The sequence below is a fragment of the Brachypodium distachyon genome, chromosome 1, assembly GCF_000005505.3.
Source record: "Brachypodium distachyon strain Bd21 chromosome 1, Brachypodium_distachyon_v3.0, whole genome shotgun sequence".
NCBI classification, from domain to species: Eukaryota; Viridiplantae; Streptophyta; class Magnoliopsida; order Poales; family Poaceae; genus Brachypodium; species Brachypodium distachyon.
In genome coordinates this window covers 19,911,464-19,928,412 of record NC_016131.3, presented here as the reverse complement: position 1 = coordinate 19,928,412, position 16,949 = coordinate 19,911,464, and the positions used below count along the sequence as shown (strand labels likewise).

The window sequence follows — 16,949 nt, the reverse complement described above, 5'->3', positions numbered from 1 at the left end:
GTGGATTTTCCCTTGAGCTCAACCCCAGATTCTAGCGGCGTCCGGCTATGGCTTCTAGACGGCTCTAGCTGGACTGCTGGAGGTTGAAGCTCCTAGCTGGAGGCATGGCAAGCAGTTTAGGGACCATGTTGCTTGAACTATGTTCTGCTTGTAATTTTGCATGGAGGTCCTTGGACCTCTTATGGTAAGAGTATATACTTCCTCCGTCCAACAAAAGATGTCTCAACTTTAACTAAATTTGAATACATCTATACACTAAGCCATGTCTAGATACATTCAAATTTTGACAAATTTGAGACATCTTTTGTTGGAGGGAGGGAGTATATACAAAATTGGCACAACACGGTGAAGGAACCCACCGATCGATGGGACATTGGGAGGGGCCCATTCCGTTGTACAGATACACGGAACGGGATGGATAACCCATGACATGAGCATGTATGTCGATGTAGGCTGAGAGCGTGAATCACGCCACGATCGAACAGAAGGCATTTATTGCTATGCTGTTCCGGGTGACAGATCGGAAGCATGGTCTTAAATTACATCATTTGTATCCTTCCTCCGAAATATCTGCCTCGATTCATAGTACCCTCAAAAACGAAATTAAAGAGAACATGGACGAGGATTGAGGAACAATAAAGTATGTGGCCCAGGCTGGCAACATAACATGTACTTACGCGATGATGGCCTCCAAAATTATCGGTGATCTACATCACTCGTATTGATTGCCGTGTACTCCGTACGCAGACAAGGTCATATTAATCCATAGGTCGATCTACCAACACAAAATGTATTAGCTGGTGCAGCAATCGTGTCACGTAATCCAACCCTTGCTGGGCTTACCCTCATCGGTTCTGGTCGCCAGGCTTACCCTTGCTGGGTTGTGTCACGTATCGGCCACGCTGCATACGTCCGTCCGTCCATGCATGTAGAAGCATTCCAACAGCAATTGTGTACAACAAGACCGGTTGTCTTTTGCCGATCGGTTGCTTACTAGCTTTGTATCGTAGTTGACAGGGACGGCGGGAAGGGGAGATGGTCTATGTAAATTTAGGGATAGGGACGACTGACCAGTTACTATAGCTGACGAGAGGAGAGTTTTGACTGCGAGGGAGGCAGGGGCACGGTACGTTCTGCCCCCCAGTTGGCCAGTCATGCTTCGTGAGAAAAATCTACTGCCCCTAATAATAGGACAGCAAAGGTGTCAACGTACGTAGCATGGTGATCCGAGACGATGCAAACCTGTTGTTCACACTGTGCAAACCTTGATATTACAGTCATAGAGGTGGGTTTTCTGTTTTCTATGCGTAGGTACAAGCACTAAGAAACATCATAAGTGTACCTGCAAAAATTTCATGCAAAAAATATGATCATAAATGTACGATACGAAAACAATTTTGCGTACAAAAAGATGTACGATGTTGTCTTAGTGACTTGTACAATGCATATATCTACAAAAGATGTACAAAACTAAGTTTTGCATGTGTACGTTCTATAACCTATTGCACGAATATGTTCTCTTCATATATTTTTCTAGATGCACAAGTACAGATTTTTCTCTTCCATACAACTACAGATTTTTTTCCAGGTTATTAATATTCTTCTTTGTAAGAAGATGTATGTTTAGTGAAACCCAAGTAGCTTTTGTCGCTTTCACATTTCTATCCCAGAGTATTAAAAACTACTTTGCAGCGCTATACATCCAAATCTAATTCAAGCGCCTCCTGTTGTTTATCATTCTGTTTTTCTTTGTTGAGGGATACTGCTTTTCATTCTAACAGTCCTGTTGGTGGTATAATCTGAGCTACAAGAATACCAAATCAAGTTAACTGGCTTTAATATTTCTGGGATAAGAGGCAGGAACCCTTGACTGTGCTGGCTGAAAGATGTCAAATGATGATGATGCTACAGATCTCCTGGATGCCATGGGAGAATCAGACAGTAGGGGCTCATAAACTGAGCTCTTCTTGACTGGCATGCTCGAAATCGAATCGGTCGCATTGTTGTCTAATCTCAGTTGAGATTCAAGATTTACCAGGGTGTACATTGGCCCACGCGATCGCTCGGCCTTCTGAAGAATGTTAATGGCACTAGGACTGTATGTATATCTGAAATATTTCAGAGCTAATACAGGACCCATGCCAACTCCACTGATTAGCTGAAAGATTGATATGATACAGTCGTGAGGGACGCGTGCGGATTTACATACAACCAAGCAAAAGCATGTGATATTAAAACTTACCAGCATCGTTATCCAGTAGGATGGTTGTCTGCAAAGACGGAACATGATAGTGTACATCCCAGCAGATGGTATGCTGCTGATACCGAAATTTATGATGTAGAAAGCAGCAAAATTTCCCCATATTCCCAGAAACTGCACAAATGTGAAAGAACTGCAAAAAGGAAACACATATTAAAATGAGCATAATCTACGATGCTCTCTAAGCTTTATGATTCGAGTTTTTTTGCCTTCTTACTTCATCTCCAATGTCACAACAAATGCCTGCAACCAAATACTTCCTGAGAGGGCAACCATTGACAACTCCTCCATCTCACTTTTTTCATTGGCATAAACATGAATGGTGATTAAGAAAACAACAATTGCCTGAAATCAAGGAAGAAAAGAAGACACTGTCATCAGCCACATCAAAATCTGTGCATTAGACATTCCAAATTCGGTGGGCCCAGTCTCAAATCCTTGGTCTTCCTGTATTACTACATTTGTTTTCTGCCCCTACCTGCGTACTCAGCCCCCCAAAAAATAAAAAACGCATATACCATATATACACGTGAAAAACCAAGAATTTCATGAAACTCATTTCATAACTTTTGCAACTATTATTTGCAGACTAGAAGCATGGTATGGTGCGACAAAGATATACTCACATGATACAATGATCGGCCAAACCAACCAGCAAAAGTACTTGGATTCAAAAGCCTGAGTAATATGCACATATTAGTGTAAGCAACACAAACTTGATTCTAAAAAGTTCCAGATTATTTAATACAGATGGTAATAACAAAACATATAGAACATGTGGCAGCTTTTAACAACATACATAAGTTAGAATAATTTACCTTCCAGCCTGGCAGTAAAGTAAAATCTCTGGGTTCTGTGTCACTGTCCTTTCAGATAAATCCTTGTCCAGAACAGTAGTTAAAACAGGAATGCTTGTGTAGAAGACATTATAAGCCATCAAACTGACTGAGTTGAACAAACTTGTTCCAGCAATACCCGAAACAAAAGAAAACCTGCATGCGTGTAACATGAGAACGTTCAGACGAGCAACCAGTATCCAGTATGCTTTAACGACAAATGGAATATGAGAAGGATATTGCATAGGAGCTCAAGAAAATAAAATAAAAAGGTGTCATGCTGTTTTTTTACGACTTACAGTATCTGAATAAAGCAAATTAACAATGACTTGTAGAACGAATACTGCGAAAGAAAGGCAGTACGGTTGTATGAGTATCGCCCGTGGACAAGAATAAGCCTTTTCAGAAACCTGAATTCTGCAAGAACGAAAAACAGAAGTAAAGAGCCGTCAGAAAGATCATGGCACTTCAGCATACCAACCATTACATAGTCAAATCATCAGACCAACAGTTTAAGAGTTTCCTCAGACATGTAAATTATCTAGGACCAACACAATCATAACTCTTAGTCACAGTTAGGAGTTCCCTCGGGCACTTCAGCAATGAGTTCGATTCACTTAACCCCTGTCCCCTTGGGTGGTCTCTAAGAGCATTTTTGCCTTTGTAACTGTTCACTTGGCAGGAGGCAAAATTCCCCCTCTCCTCGCTACAAAACCAATAGGTCCCCTGTTCCATTCAAATAGTTTTCCTCTTCCTCCGATGGTGTTTTATCTATCAGTCAAATGCATCCATAGGATTTGCCACCAACGTTCATGACCAGAGCAAACGGTGTGAGGCAACCAAACTGCTAGGTCTTAACCAAGAACACCAGAGGCCTTCAACTCTACTACAGCTCTTCTTCTTGGCTGCTTTCTCTCTCCGGTTTTCACCACTGCTGAGCATGACAGACAGTTGAAGTTTCACCCACTGCCAAGCTTTTCCGGCCAACTCCTCCACAAATCTTTGGTGTCACAATAGTTGGTACCGCCCACTAGTTCTCTAACACCTGTCGTTTTGAAGCTTCACCCAGGGAAGCGAATGCTCCCAAATTCCCCTTCCACAACCAAACATCCAGCCCACGCACGCGGAAGAGCCACCAAGGGGGAAGCACAAGCCTGAGGTATAGGCACCGACTAGGCCAAGGGAGAGGCATCAGCAAGGAAAAGCTGGGTGTCGGTATTTAGGGACAGAAGGGATGGACAAGACGATAAAGAGAGTAAAAAGGAATTTAGATTGACACAGGCTCATTTCAGTATTATTTTTATTAAGAATTTGAAGTGGATATAGTGGACACAATATTAACACCAAGGTACAATGGCCTTTGGTTACAACTGACAGATCAAATTTAATCGGAAGTAGAAAGCACAATCTAGCAACTTAACATGGTAGATTGAACTTGTTGTACAGGAACGAGATGAGGCGCAAAATTGTACAAAGCAAGAACAGAGTCATAGTTAGAACACTGATAAAATAAAGGCTAAATCTGAATAGGGCTTACTGCCAATGCTATAGTCAGCCGCCCTTGCTGCTTGAAGACCTTCTCTACCACTAATTCCTACACCAATGTGAGCCTGTTGTATCATCCTGACATCATTCCCACCGTCACCAATTGCCAAAGTTCGATAGTCACATGACTTTAGAAGCTTGACGAGCTACCCAAAAAATGAAGATAAATATCAACATATGGAGAAACAAATCCATATGAAAGATATGCAGAATGATGAATAGAAAAGGGTAGGGCCCAGGTAGATTACAACTGGATATATAGTGAGTGACTGTGCACATTGGTTAGCTTCTCACAAAACAAATTACTAGCCACTTGTATCAAAACACATGGCATAACATAATTGCTCAGAGCTTACACAACAAGTTGGCAATTGCAAACATGCAAACTTAAAGCCTCATTTTCCTCGAAAAAATAAAGACACAGAGATAATCTGTTGATTCCTCTTCTTCTTTCTCATTTCTATAAGAAACTTAAGTGGCATTCACTATCTTTGAAACAACTGCTAGTTCAGTAAATAACTAATACAAATTTTATTTGGCTCAAGTAAACATGAGAAAACCAGTGGCAAAAATTACCTGTGCTTTCTGTGAAGGTGTAACACGACAGCAGATTGCTGTCTTTGAAAGAACTGCTAGTTCAGTAAAAGCTTCCTTATAGCGTGTTAGAATAATTTCAAGAGCCCAACCATCCACGACAAAAGCTAACTCCTGTTCCTAGCAAAATACTAAATCAGCAAACTAAACACAAGATAAATACTCCCTACACATGTTAGAATCTAAATCGGTCAAACATTTTAAGAGTTGACCATCAAATATAGAAAATTTAACCAGCATCTACAACACCAAATTGATCTAGATCATAATGTATACATATTTTTATTTGAAAAAGCATATGTTCAAAGAAATTGATGGCCGAAGTGTATCCTTGGATACTGTGTCAAGATCCAAAACAACATGTATTGTGACACAAGAGGGACTAGTAAATTTCGTCAGGTGTAAATTTCAACATGAAGACCAGAATGGTACTCCCTCCGATCCATATTAAGTGTCTCAGATTTTTTACTAACTTAGTACAAAGTTGTACTAAATCTGAGAGACTGAGACACTTATATTATGGATCGCGGGTGATGCAGGGAGTACTAATTATTTTGACCAACAATTTCACTAACCTTGGGTTCAGAAGAAGTTATCCTCATAGTGAGTAGAACTCTTTCCAAGCTCCTAGCAACTTCATCTTCAGTTTTCCCATTGATATACAAGAGTTGACCCTTGGGCTCTTAAGACATGGAATAAACATCATGCAACAGTGTTATCCACTGTCTGTAATTATTTCCATTTAACATGAAAATAAATTGCACTAAAGAACCCCCACCCAACTGAGGTACTGTACCTAACATTAGTGCAATTAAGCCCCTACACACCCATCCCTTCATACGCGCACACACAAACTGCAATTTTGTGCAATCAGGACAGTCTTACAGAAATTTGTGTCCTCACACCCCTTTATGTTATCTTTTACTCCTTTATCTAATATATGGGCTTAGTCACGGAAAAGGTTAGAATGTCATATGTGAAGTAATAGAGGCTTAATCACACAAATTTGCATAACAGAAGGTAGAGATAGTTCATGGCAAGTTCTACCTAATAAAACAGATGGAATTGATATGAATATTAAACTCTTGAGTAAAGAGCCTAATAAACCTTCTAGGCAGTGAAAACTATTCACTGAAAGACAGATACCTGAAGAAATCAAGTTGCACAAAAGAGCTATTTGAATAGCAGTGCTTTGTTTATCTCCAGTTAACATCCAAAAGTTGATTCCTGACTGTCTCAGTATTTCAATAGTTTCTGGAACACCAGCCTACAGACAGATCCAGCCATAACACATGATAAGAAAATGCCAGAAACAAACGAACAATATTGGCATGTTTCATGAGAGACGAAATCAAGGCAAAGGTAAAACCTGGAGGCGATCCTCTATAGCACTGATACCTAGAATATCCAGGGTGTGCTCTAATTTCTGGCAAACCTCAGCAACTTTCCACTGCGAAAAACAGGCTTTACAGTTTAGTCTTCATATTATATATTTATATAAAAGAAATCCCGAAGATAATTACCTCTCTGTCAATCAATGCGCTGTTGGCTTCCTTAAATAACCGAGACCATTCTAGATACTCCTGCAAGCCAAGCTCACGCCATGCCAAACAGAGTGTGCGTAATCCCAGCTGAGCATATTTGTCGACCGCGTCAATAAATGTCTTTATTTGCTGTCCTGAAAAATTAAAATTCTTAGATCTACAAATCAATGCATGCAGAGTTGATTTAGTTTCATTGACAAAGGTATGAATTTTTTATGTTCTGGTTTTATGATGGTAAAGAGTGAAGACAGAATAGGTTGCAATCCATATGCAGAGTAAAAAATGAAATCAATATATAAACAAAAAAAAAAGGGTGATTACCAGAATAAGCCAAAGGAAGAATAGCCTCATCTGCACCTTTAGACAAGAGGAAAATCTTGCCACTTTCACTATCCGATATCAGAACAGACATTCTTTTCCGGTCAGAGGTGAATTCTAGAACGTCAAGTATCTCATATTGAACAACCCGTCTGTTGAAGTGAATTTCTGCTTGAATACATGTCTTATTATTTATCCATGAAAACCTGACAAACATAAGGACAAGAAACAAACAATACAATATTGGAGATCATGGTAAAATTTACATAAACCTACCAGCGTTATTTCCATTCTTGCTGACAAGGACCATATGCAAATTAGAGGCTGCATTTACAAGAGCATCCTCATCCTGGGACTGAGCTTTATATGATATTTGCCCGCTAGGACTGAAGTTCAAAAATAGACAAGATAAGGTAAAAAGAATAAAGATGAGTTGTGGAGTGTAATCGCATGGTCAAAGATATAACCTTTTGATAGGAATAACTGTATTGCAGAGGGCCATGACTGTCAAGAATTTAATGACATGAGGCGAATTATTGGCAACAGCATTCAGCAGTTCGACATCTAAATGACAAAAACCATATCAGTACTAATAACAGACTCACAATAGCATTCCTCAGTTCAGCATCATAACTAAATAGTTCTAAAAAATAACATTCCATGATTAATATTAAAGGAGGGAAGCAGTCATGAAAATGGAAATACAGGACTCTAACAAGAAAAACTACATCAAAATTTTACGTTCTCACATGATAACATCATTACCACCTTTAATACAATGGACGCAGTTTACCAAGTACAACACAGAAACAATTTACAAGACAACCTTATGAGATAATTAACAATCTACTACCGTACGTTAACAGGAAGATCTCCAAAGACTTGGTGCTCAGAAGAAACACATTACAGATCAAATCACCTTGAACACAAAGCTAAGGTCAGCTCACTAATGAAATAATACATCAACATACCATCATATTAGAAACATGATCAGGCTAGCTTTATGATATTATTACTGTCATAATCAAGCAGAAAATCTTTGTGAGAGATTAAGTATGACCTTTAAGCGCGTCGCCACTTTCATTCCCATACAAGGTACCCCCAATACAGCACCTTCTGAAGATCATCTTGTTTTCAGTCAGAGTGCCAGTTTTATCTGTCAAAATATACTCAACTTGTCCCAAGTCTTCACTGATTGCTGTGCTGAAAGTTGGTGTGTGATGATTAGATTTAGAGAACAAGAAAGGCAACTTCCGTACTATTCAAGATAAATGCAAAAGTTTGCTTACTTTGCTGCATGGGCTGGTGTATCTGTTTCCTTGTCGTACATCTCCTCATCCCAATCTATGAACTTTGCATAAAGACTTTTAACAAAGTCCAAAGAAACCTACAGGACACCAGAAAACTCCCTTCAGAACTTCACACAAAGATGGCTTATTCCGTATTATGCGTTTGAGGCAGCATTTCGTGTAGCCCCCAGTGTGCCCATCATGCATTGCTAATACTAAAACAAGCAATGTCTTCACTGATTTCTAAATTAACTCAAATCTGACTCCAGAAACAGTCCCTAGCAAAACTAAAAGCATGCATTTCAGTTCAAAGTTGATGTGTAGCTGGTTTTGCGATTCTAGTCCTTGTTTGGAATTCAGGACCGGGGAGTACCATTAGGGCTTCAAACACTTGTATCAATTAACTAGCAGAAATGGATAATGTCCTATTACCTTCACATGCACACTAGGACCCACTGCTATACAGTATATTCTACTAAGTTTGATATATCAATGCTTTTGATCCAACAGAGAGACATCAACCTCCTTTTCAGACTGTCAGTGGAGATCCACAGGTTCATGCATTCACTTCAATAATGCAGTGTGTGCAAGGCTATACACTATGAGTAATATTTACATTTTTTGCATATTCTGTATAAATGAGAAAATTAAAACCATGATCTGACATAAATGCAACTCCAGAGGCTTTTTCCTAGTAACCTTCACCTGAGATATATGGAGACATACAAATGCAAGTACCAACTGAACTGTATTGTACTAAAACAGGGACAAAAATGTTCATGTGCAGCGGTCGGATAGAGCAATCACCAGCATCTTTCCACCATTGTTTAGCTATAGGGCTTTAGTTTGTCTTTTGGCCATTTCAGTGCTTGATTCACAACAGAGCACATCGTGCCCCTTTTATAGGGAAGACTGGCATGACGCCCAAGACGAGAATATCCAACTTTCCTATCAAAACATACCTCTGTCTTCCTACTAAACCGATCCCTAACTCAAGACATCTCTTTCCTAACTAAATAGCCTTCTACCATTACTTAATTATTCCTAATCTAATATTGTACTAGCCAATTGCTGCCATGCTAGGGCTACTAACATGGGCCTACTGCATGCTCAGCCCATGACAATTATCCTGGCACGAAATGAAATTTACAACCAGAAGAAAGAACCAGACTATAGCACTTTAAATTTAAACTCATTTTTTAACTGAATTGACGGGCATTAACTCCTTGCATGTGCCGGTCAAATCAATTGTGTTCTCATCTACTCCCTCCGATCCATAATAAGTGTCTCACATTTTGTACTAACTTAGTACAAAGTTGTACTAAACCTGAGACACTTATTATGGATCGGAGGGAGTAGGAAAAAGTCCAGTTTCCAATCCTAAACTATTGAATCAGTTTCCCCTCGGTCCCAACCGGGACAATTTGGAGCTGTTTTGGGCGACACATGGCGACCAACTTGCACAACCTTTACACATCAGAACTTTGCCATGTAAAATAAAAAATATATAATAAAGTCAGGAAAACCGTGAGACAGAGGACTGTACAAAAAAAACATCATCAAATTTCTTTTATTTTTTCATTTTCCTGATTTTCCCAAACCTGTTTTTCTAATATTTATTTTAATTAATCTACTGATGTGGCAAGATGCTGACATGGCAAGTGCTGCCAACAATTAACCACGTTTCAGCTCAAAACCGCCTTGGACAGGGTTGAGGGAATAAAATAAACAGATTCAGTAGTTCAAGCCTTCAAGGTTAAAAACAACAGGTTTCAGAGTTCAAGGTAGAAAAGTAAACTTCTGCAAAATTTCTGGCTATCCCCTCATCGGTTGGAAGCATGGGAACGCCTGCACTTTCGACAACGCCAGCCCAAACCTTCGCGAGCTGCTCTGCAACATCAGAGATGAGGCTTGTGCTTGGGTGCAAGCCGGAGCCACCAGGCTCGGGTTCTGCCTCCCCGAGGGCTGGGACGTCCACTGAGTCTTTGTATATTTTTCCTTTTCTTGCCCGCTCGGGCCTGTAATGAAACCTTTATCTTTTGAATATACTAATTCGCAAAGCTTTTGCATTTTCTCGAAAAAAATATGGACTTCTTTCTTTTATCTAACGACCAAAAACCACCTAGGAGAAAAATCATTCTCACCAGTAAAACTAGCTGCGGACAGGTTTTTCCGTAACAGGATTTCGCTTCACTGAAAAGCATGCGTTCTGCAACTACAAGCGGTGATGTGACTTTAAAACAACGAACAAATGTTTGTAAAGCAAGTATTTTCTAACTGCAAGTTCCGATGTGTAATATCCGATTTTATTAAGTTTATGGTGCAAATATTAACCATTATGTTTTTAAACATGAGACAGAAATAGTTGATAAACACATAGAAGAAAAGGAATTATACCAGAATTAGATGAACAGAAAGAGTCATACCTTTATTGAAATGGGAATCATAATGGAACACAATAGCTCAAAGCGCAGAGGGATAACCAAAATTTGATACCATGGTTCATCATCGTCGTACTTGACATACCATTGCTACAAAACAATGCGAAGAACTGTCAGATTATCATATTAACAAAGCACAGAATTGTAGTTGACATATGATCGTGAAAAGAACAGGCCAAGAGTTGTCAGAACTCAGAGGAACAGATTAAAAGAACATAGAAGGCTCATACATCATGGGATCATGTACACGGGGGAACAGAGGATAAAGAGATCATGCTCACTAAGCTGGATTAGCAATCATTTCATAGGTCAGAGTTACTGCAGAATAACAGTTGAGCTTAGGGGTTACAGGGACAAACAGTTTTTCATGTCAAATGTGCAGGTCCAATGGACTAGTTTGTGACTAGTGTGCTACTGGCTACTGCTGCTTACAGTCATGACTGTTGTGGTGCTATATTCTAGAAAACGAAAAAAAAAGAATGCTAATTGACAAGACCCACATGAATGTTTGTTCAAGGGCGGTCGTGAATCAGTCCAATCCAGAACACACAGCACATATGATTAAGAGTCGCTCAACCAGTCTTGCGGTCGCTACTTGGGTGTCGACTCATGAAAAGACCCACAACTTATCAGGTTTTACTGGGAGGATAACGCTCTGCCCGTTAAACTCTAGCTCTTCGCTCGCCCTCTTCAGATTCTACGACGAGCCGTCTCTCACCAGGTTGCTACCGCCGGTAGCCACGAGTCCACAATGCGACACCAACTGTTGCTATTGTGCTCCTCCGCTGGCTCTGCTCCTCCATTGTATGCAGAAAGCCAGCTAGCTACTCTGCTCCTCTGCTGGCTACAACAACTTTCTCCAGTATATTGTAGTATATTAGTGTTAGTAGTTGAGTACTATGGTATTTGTAGTAGCTACTGCTCAACTACTAGTCGACTAGTCGAACACTAGTGATGACTAGTCTGTGTATGAGTCGGTACCATGGAGACTCGGCTCGACTCGTCGACTCTTAATCCTTGAAAGCACATTGAGTCAATGATACACGAACCAACCCAAATTGCTTCGGCAATATCCATAACACTAGGTTTATCAATACTGAACTAGAATGCAAATAGTCATCTGGAATCTTCAGATCCTACAACATAGAACATGTGGAAAGAGGTGTTTCTTAGACTTGCATATAGACATGCCTTTGCTAGATGTTTGTAAGATATTTGCATTCTGCAAGAAACTTCATCATAGGTTCCTGGGAAGTGATATATACTGGCAGTGGAAAGAAGGAAGCTGAGATTAAATAGAGCCATGAGATAAGTTTCAATCAAAAATACCTTGCGAGCTTCAGTGTCCTTCCAAACGTTGCCTGCAGATCCAAGAACGACAACAACTGCAAGTTGGAATAAGAATATTGCACCGGTAAGCTTATCAATCATTGCATCCATGGCAGTAAGCTTGGGCTCTGGGACACCCCTACTCATCCCCAACTTAGTCTCATTGCCTGAAACATTAAGACAAATAAATAGTTAGCGTCTTTTGATCTTGAGATAAATAAAACATTGAGATAAGATAAGCATTCTCGAATCTTGCTGTATGGATCAGTGAGGATTAGAATAACAAATTATGCACCATTACTTTGCCACCGAGATTGAATTATTGTAGTTAAAGTTTTAAAGTTTTGTAAAAGGGAGTAAATCACAATTCTGCCATCTACATAGTTGTAAGAATTGGACTGTATGCAACTTGTGTCTTGAGATAAGTATTAAATATGTACTATGTCCTTTGACTATAAACATTAGGCAGCTCATTGATACAGCACACACAATTATTCTTGGTGAACCATCAGAAGAGAGTAAAACATGCACCAAGCACAACTGAACTATTGAGTTGATTTGATTGGAAATTATGATAAATTATATACGAAATAATTAGTCCTGAATGCAGATTATGAGTATCAATTAGTACTGGATGCAAACTCCAAACTTTACAGAGCATAGGAGGTAGCTCTCATACTCACTTATTCACACTTTTGGAGGATAGTTGTCAGATATCAATTTCCTCATCAAATAAATGTGCTATCTACACAAAAGAATAGGCATGGTTCTACGTACATATTGATGTAACTAGTGTTATACTCTATAGTGATAATTATACTGTCAGGGCCTCCCCTGCAGTTCTTCCTTCAAAATATACATCGTCAACCTGTTGCCCTCCAGGCATCAAACTGAGCATGAATTAGTAATACCAACTCTTGCACAGAAGTATAAGGAAAACATACTAGATGAATTTCAACTACAATTCCTTTTGCTGTAGTGGTAGACAAGGTCATGATAAAACTATTTCAAACTTACCTGTATAAACTGCTACTCCACAAGCCCATTCTGTATTTCTCAAGTAGCATGATTGTAGCAATGTGTTATTAATAGTCAATGGACAAATGTCGTTGTCAATAAATGGAGGGAACAGTCTGATGTTTGCATCGAATCTTCTTATGTCTTTGTCTGGAATTGGGCACTCAATGACACCCTGTTCAGTTAATGCATACAGGTAATGAGAAATAAAACAGACAGCAGAAAAGCAGAACCATATAAAATGTCAAAACCTTTATTTTGTGCAACTGTTCAGCGTCCAGTCCTGCACACGTTGGTGGGATTACCCTTGTCTTCAAGTCAATTTCCCCATCAAGGGCAGCTGTCTAAAAAACAATAAGAAGTCAAGTATGTTAGGTTAACAATAGACATTCATCTACATTGTTTATTTTGGCTTAAAACAAGGTTTGGAATTTAGTAGGTACTAGACAAGGAATACAATGAATTACAAATGAAGTTAGAAACTTGGCTACCAAAAGTTGTTGTAAAGACCAGTATTGTTCATTGAGACAACCTCAGTTATGTCGACAATAACGTTGGGTAAGTCAGATTGCACCATCGATCATCATAGAATGCAAAATTTATGCTACCACTTGGACTCAAAGAATATCACTGCAAAATTATTCTACCCATGGATAGGCTGAACATGAACAGCAAAATCCTAAAAGACTGGAACACGAACCACAAGTAACTACAATTGTTCCTACAGGACTGTAAATTTTAGTTTGTAATACTCTTGAGTTACATGAAAACTATTTCAGGAGACAGAAATAAAGGGTACAGACATATCCAGTTCTATGATGCAATGAGGAGTTTAGGACTGCTTCCCTTTCTTGGATAGACTTAAACTCTCTAGACTAAATCTATTACATATATTTTTCACTTTTTCTTTATAGGCACTGGCCATGTATAATCCTGGTGCCTATTGTACATACTTTTGAGAACATGATCCTTTATTTTTAATAAATATACTGTTAGGGCCTCCCCAATAGTTTTCCCCTAAAAATTGGCCAAGCACCTAAATAACCCATATGTCCTAATAAAGACCTGATAAAACTGGTGATTACAATTAAGGCAATTGGGAAAAAGCTTATCAAGCACATTATGATAATGGAATTCACAAGCATCTTCATAAGTACATCACAAATTCAAGGGACAACTTGGGATGCTTCACCGAGATGAGGGAATACTTGCTATTCTCATAAGAACTTCACAGTAAGACATGGACACCACACTTCACATTAGCATATCAACTTGGATAATGTAGGATGCATATCAGTTTAAATAGACAACTATTCCCTTTTCTAAAGAAAAATGTATTGTGTTACTTAAGTTCACAAGTTGAACGCTGATTTGTAGAATTGAAGCAATTTTGGTTGCTTCCTGTTTTACCTCAACATGACAAATGCCTTGTGGTTCAGAAGTTCCTGTTAAAACAAGGTCACATGGAACTTCTTCATTCTCCCGAATCCATACAATGTTACCTACACGGATATCTTGTGCTTGAATCTACATGAAAGAGTTGGGAAACATCATATTTATAGGTCCACGAGTTTCAAAATTCAGCATACAATAGTAGGGTTATTGACAAAAAGGCATGCATCTGTGATCTACTATTTTAACAAATTGAACCCAATCCTGTACAGCTTCTGTTTTTTTCTTTTTTCTTTGTGTGTTTTTGGTTTGTTATACTTTGCATCGTTTTGGCGTCTTATAATGAAAATGACATGCATTTGGATGCGTGTTTGAGAAAAAAAAAGTAAGATAGTGAAGGCGTTACTAAGCAACTAAACAGTTTTTTTATATTACCATATGCTATGAGGCAACTTCCCATCTATGTGCGACCACCTCATGGGCCCTTTATGGGCCATGACATGTGCGAACAAATTACGACCTTTTGTAATATTCATGTCCAAATTACTGAATTAACATACCAAGTACAAGTTGGCCATATAGACCAAATTTAAACATCCTGTCACATCTGACTTTATTTTTGAATTTGGATACTCCCTCCGATCCATATTGCTTGTCTCAAATTTGTCCAAATATGGATGTATCTATGTCCAAAAAGCGTCTAGATCCATGTAATATTTCGACAAGTAATATGGGTCGGAGGGAGTACATCATTTCTTAACTGTCTGCACAATACAATTAGATGCTTCAGGATACATGTCACCCACAAGTGCATTGGCTGGAGCCATAGCGGCAGCAGCAACAGCAACTTGCTCACCAATCAGTTGGTGTCTTATCTATTATTTAGGTAAACTATATCTGTCAGGAGAGCCTTTTATATAAGAAGGCCTGTTGTAATCGTTGGGATTAAGCAAGAAAAAATAAACAAGTTCATCCCCAACTCTAATCTGATGCTCTCCCCCTACAGAACCCTCGGCCGCCTGGCTGTCCTCTCGGTGATACTTATAATGATCTTACAATATAATGGAATAAAGCACCAAGATTTTTTTCTAATAAAAAGAATGGCATAGAAACATACATGTTTACGAGCACCATTCTTTACAATCCACACTTTCTTCTCATTCGCTTGCTTGTCTGAAATATACCTATTGTAGTCATCCCAGGCCTCTTTGGTTGCCGAAACTGCAAATATTATTATAAGTGGGCCCCATGTGCTTGCGGGGTTTACAGGAGTAATGAGTGACCATAGTTGGAGACACGCTATCAACAAGAAATATTGATTCATGAAACGCCTGAAATACCAAACCAAGCAATTAGTTCTAGACCAATACAACTTCAGTAAGGATTTCTCTATGCTTAAGAATGTACCCAAAAAGTACTTCTAATTTCAAACTTGTTACAGAAGAATTGGAGCACTAAATACAAACCTGAATTGCTCCCATAGATTTTTTGGCAGGAAGTTCCATAAGGTATACTTTGTGTTAGAAATCTGGTTATCACAGTAGTCATTCTGGTAAGACTCGTCATTTATGTAGACAAAGCGCTTCATTGCTAGAAATAACCATGCACTCTACTGTAATGTGTCCCCTTTGATTGGCCGCACGAGATCAGCTGAGCAAGCCTGCTAAAAGTTAAAGAACATAAGCTGAAGAACAAGAGCGAGATGGAAGCTCCAAGTGAAACATCATCAATGTTTGTAAACTGCGGCATAGTTCAGCATCAAGTAGTGAAGAGCTAAGTAAGGGGAACCGGAACTTTTCACAGAATCAGAGTTCAGCATAGCTCAATACTTGATTGACGATCCAATGTAACGTGTACCTATGGGCTATGGCTAGGGTGGTTTACTAAGGCAGCAGTACACTAAGCTAATATTCTTATGGTCTACGGCTCTCTACACTCGATCTGCAAAACTAAGTAGACAAGTCAAGAATGGAATCATCCACAGCTATGCAAAAAACCATCCGCCGATCTGTTCATTGCCTAAGCACCATCCAATTCCAACCGAGAGCTACTACATCAGAATCCTGAACTTCACCGCCCATCTCGGTTTCGTTTCCGATCGCCCGTGGCACCCGATCTGGCAGTGCGTACCCGGCTGCGCGGGATCGCACGGGTCGGCGAAGGTTTAGGGGAGAGAGGTGAGGAACTCTTACTGGAGAATCCCGAATCTCCGACGGAGGGCGGCTGCGGTGGCCGCCGGCGGACGAAGCTGCGAAGGCCGGAGGGAAGGGGGCAGCGGGGCGGGGAGTCGAATTGGGCTGGACGGAGGTGAAGGGGAACGCGGTTCGACCGAGACCAGGTCCGGTCCGGTCGGACGAATGGGTCCCGAGTCCCGACCGTGCCAC

General features: G+C 39.7%; 1 protein-coding gene across 5 annotated transcripts; it reads right to left on the bottom strand.

The window, feature by feature from the left end:
* Positions 1 to 462: 462 nt before the first annotated feature.
* Positions 463 to 16,893, bottom strand: LOC100837629 (phospholipid-transporting ATPase 2). Of its 5 annotated transcripts, XR_002961665.1 has the most exons (27): positions 16,758 to 16,893; positions 16,032 to 16,228; positions 15,683 to 15,896; positions 14,584 to 14,700; positions 13,425 to 13,517; positions 13,174 to 13,348; positions 12,157 to 12,323; positions 10,813 to 10,917; positions 8,387 to 8,484; positions 8,158 to 8,300; positions 7,565 to 7,661; positions 7,374 to 7,483; positions 7,101 to 7,265; positions 6,759 to 6,913; positions 6,605 to 6,685; positions 6,382 to 6,502; positions 5,811 to 5,917; positions 5,218 to 5,355; positions 4,634 to 4,787; positions 3,396 to 3,513; positions 3,079 to 3,252; positions 2,887 to 2,938; positions 2,478 to 2,605; positions 2,243 to 2,393; positions 2,036 to 2,158; positions 1,265 to 1,342; positions 463 to 1,181 (listed from the first exon to the last, which is right to left on the bottom strand). XR_002961665.1 is itself a non-coding variant. In XM_024456698.1 (26 exons), the coding sequence occupies exons 2-26, from the start codon at positions 16,151 to 16,153 to the stop codon at positions 1,331 to 1,333; spliced, it is 3,120 nt and encodes a 1,039-aa protein (XP_024312466.1). In that variant the 5' UTR covers positions 16,154 to 16,228; positions 16,758 to 16,893; the 3' UTR covers positions 1,240 to 1,330. The 5 variants fall into 5 exon arrangements, 4 of the variants coding, with proteins under 4 accessions (XP_024312466.1, XP_010236944.1, XP_014752883.1 ...); XM_024456698.1 differs by lacking the exon at positions 463 to 1,181 and having other exon boundaries at positions 1,240 to 1,342; XM_010238642.3 differs by lacking the exons at positions 463 to 1,181; positions 1,265 to 1,342 and having other exon boundaries at positions 1,422 to 2,158; positions 16,758 to 16,892.
* Between the last annotated feature and the right edge of the window lie 56 nt (positions 16,894 to 16,949).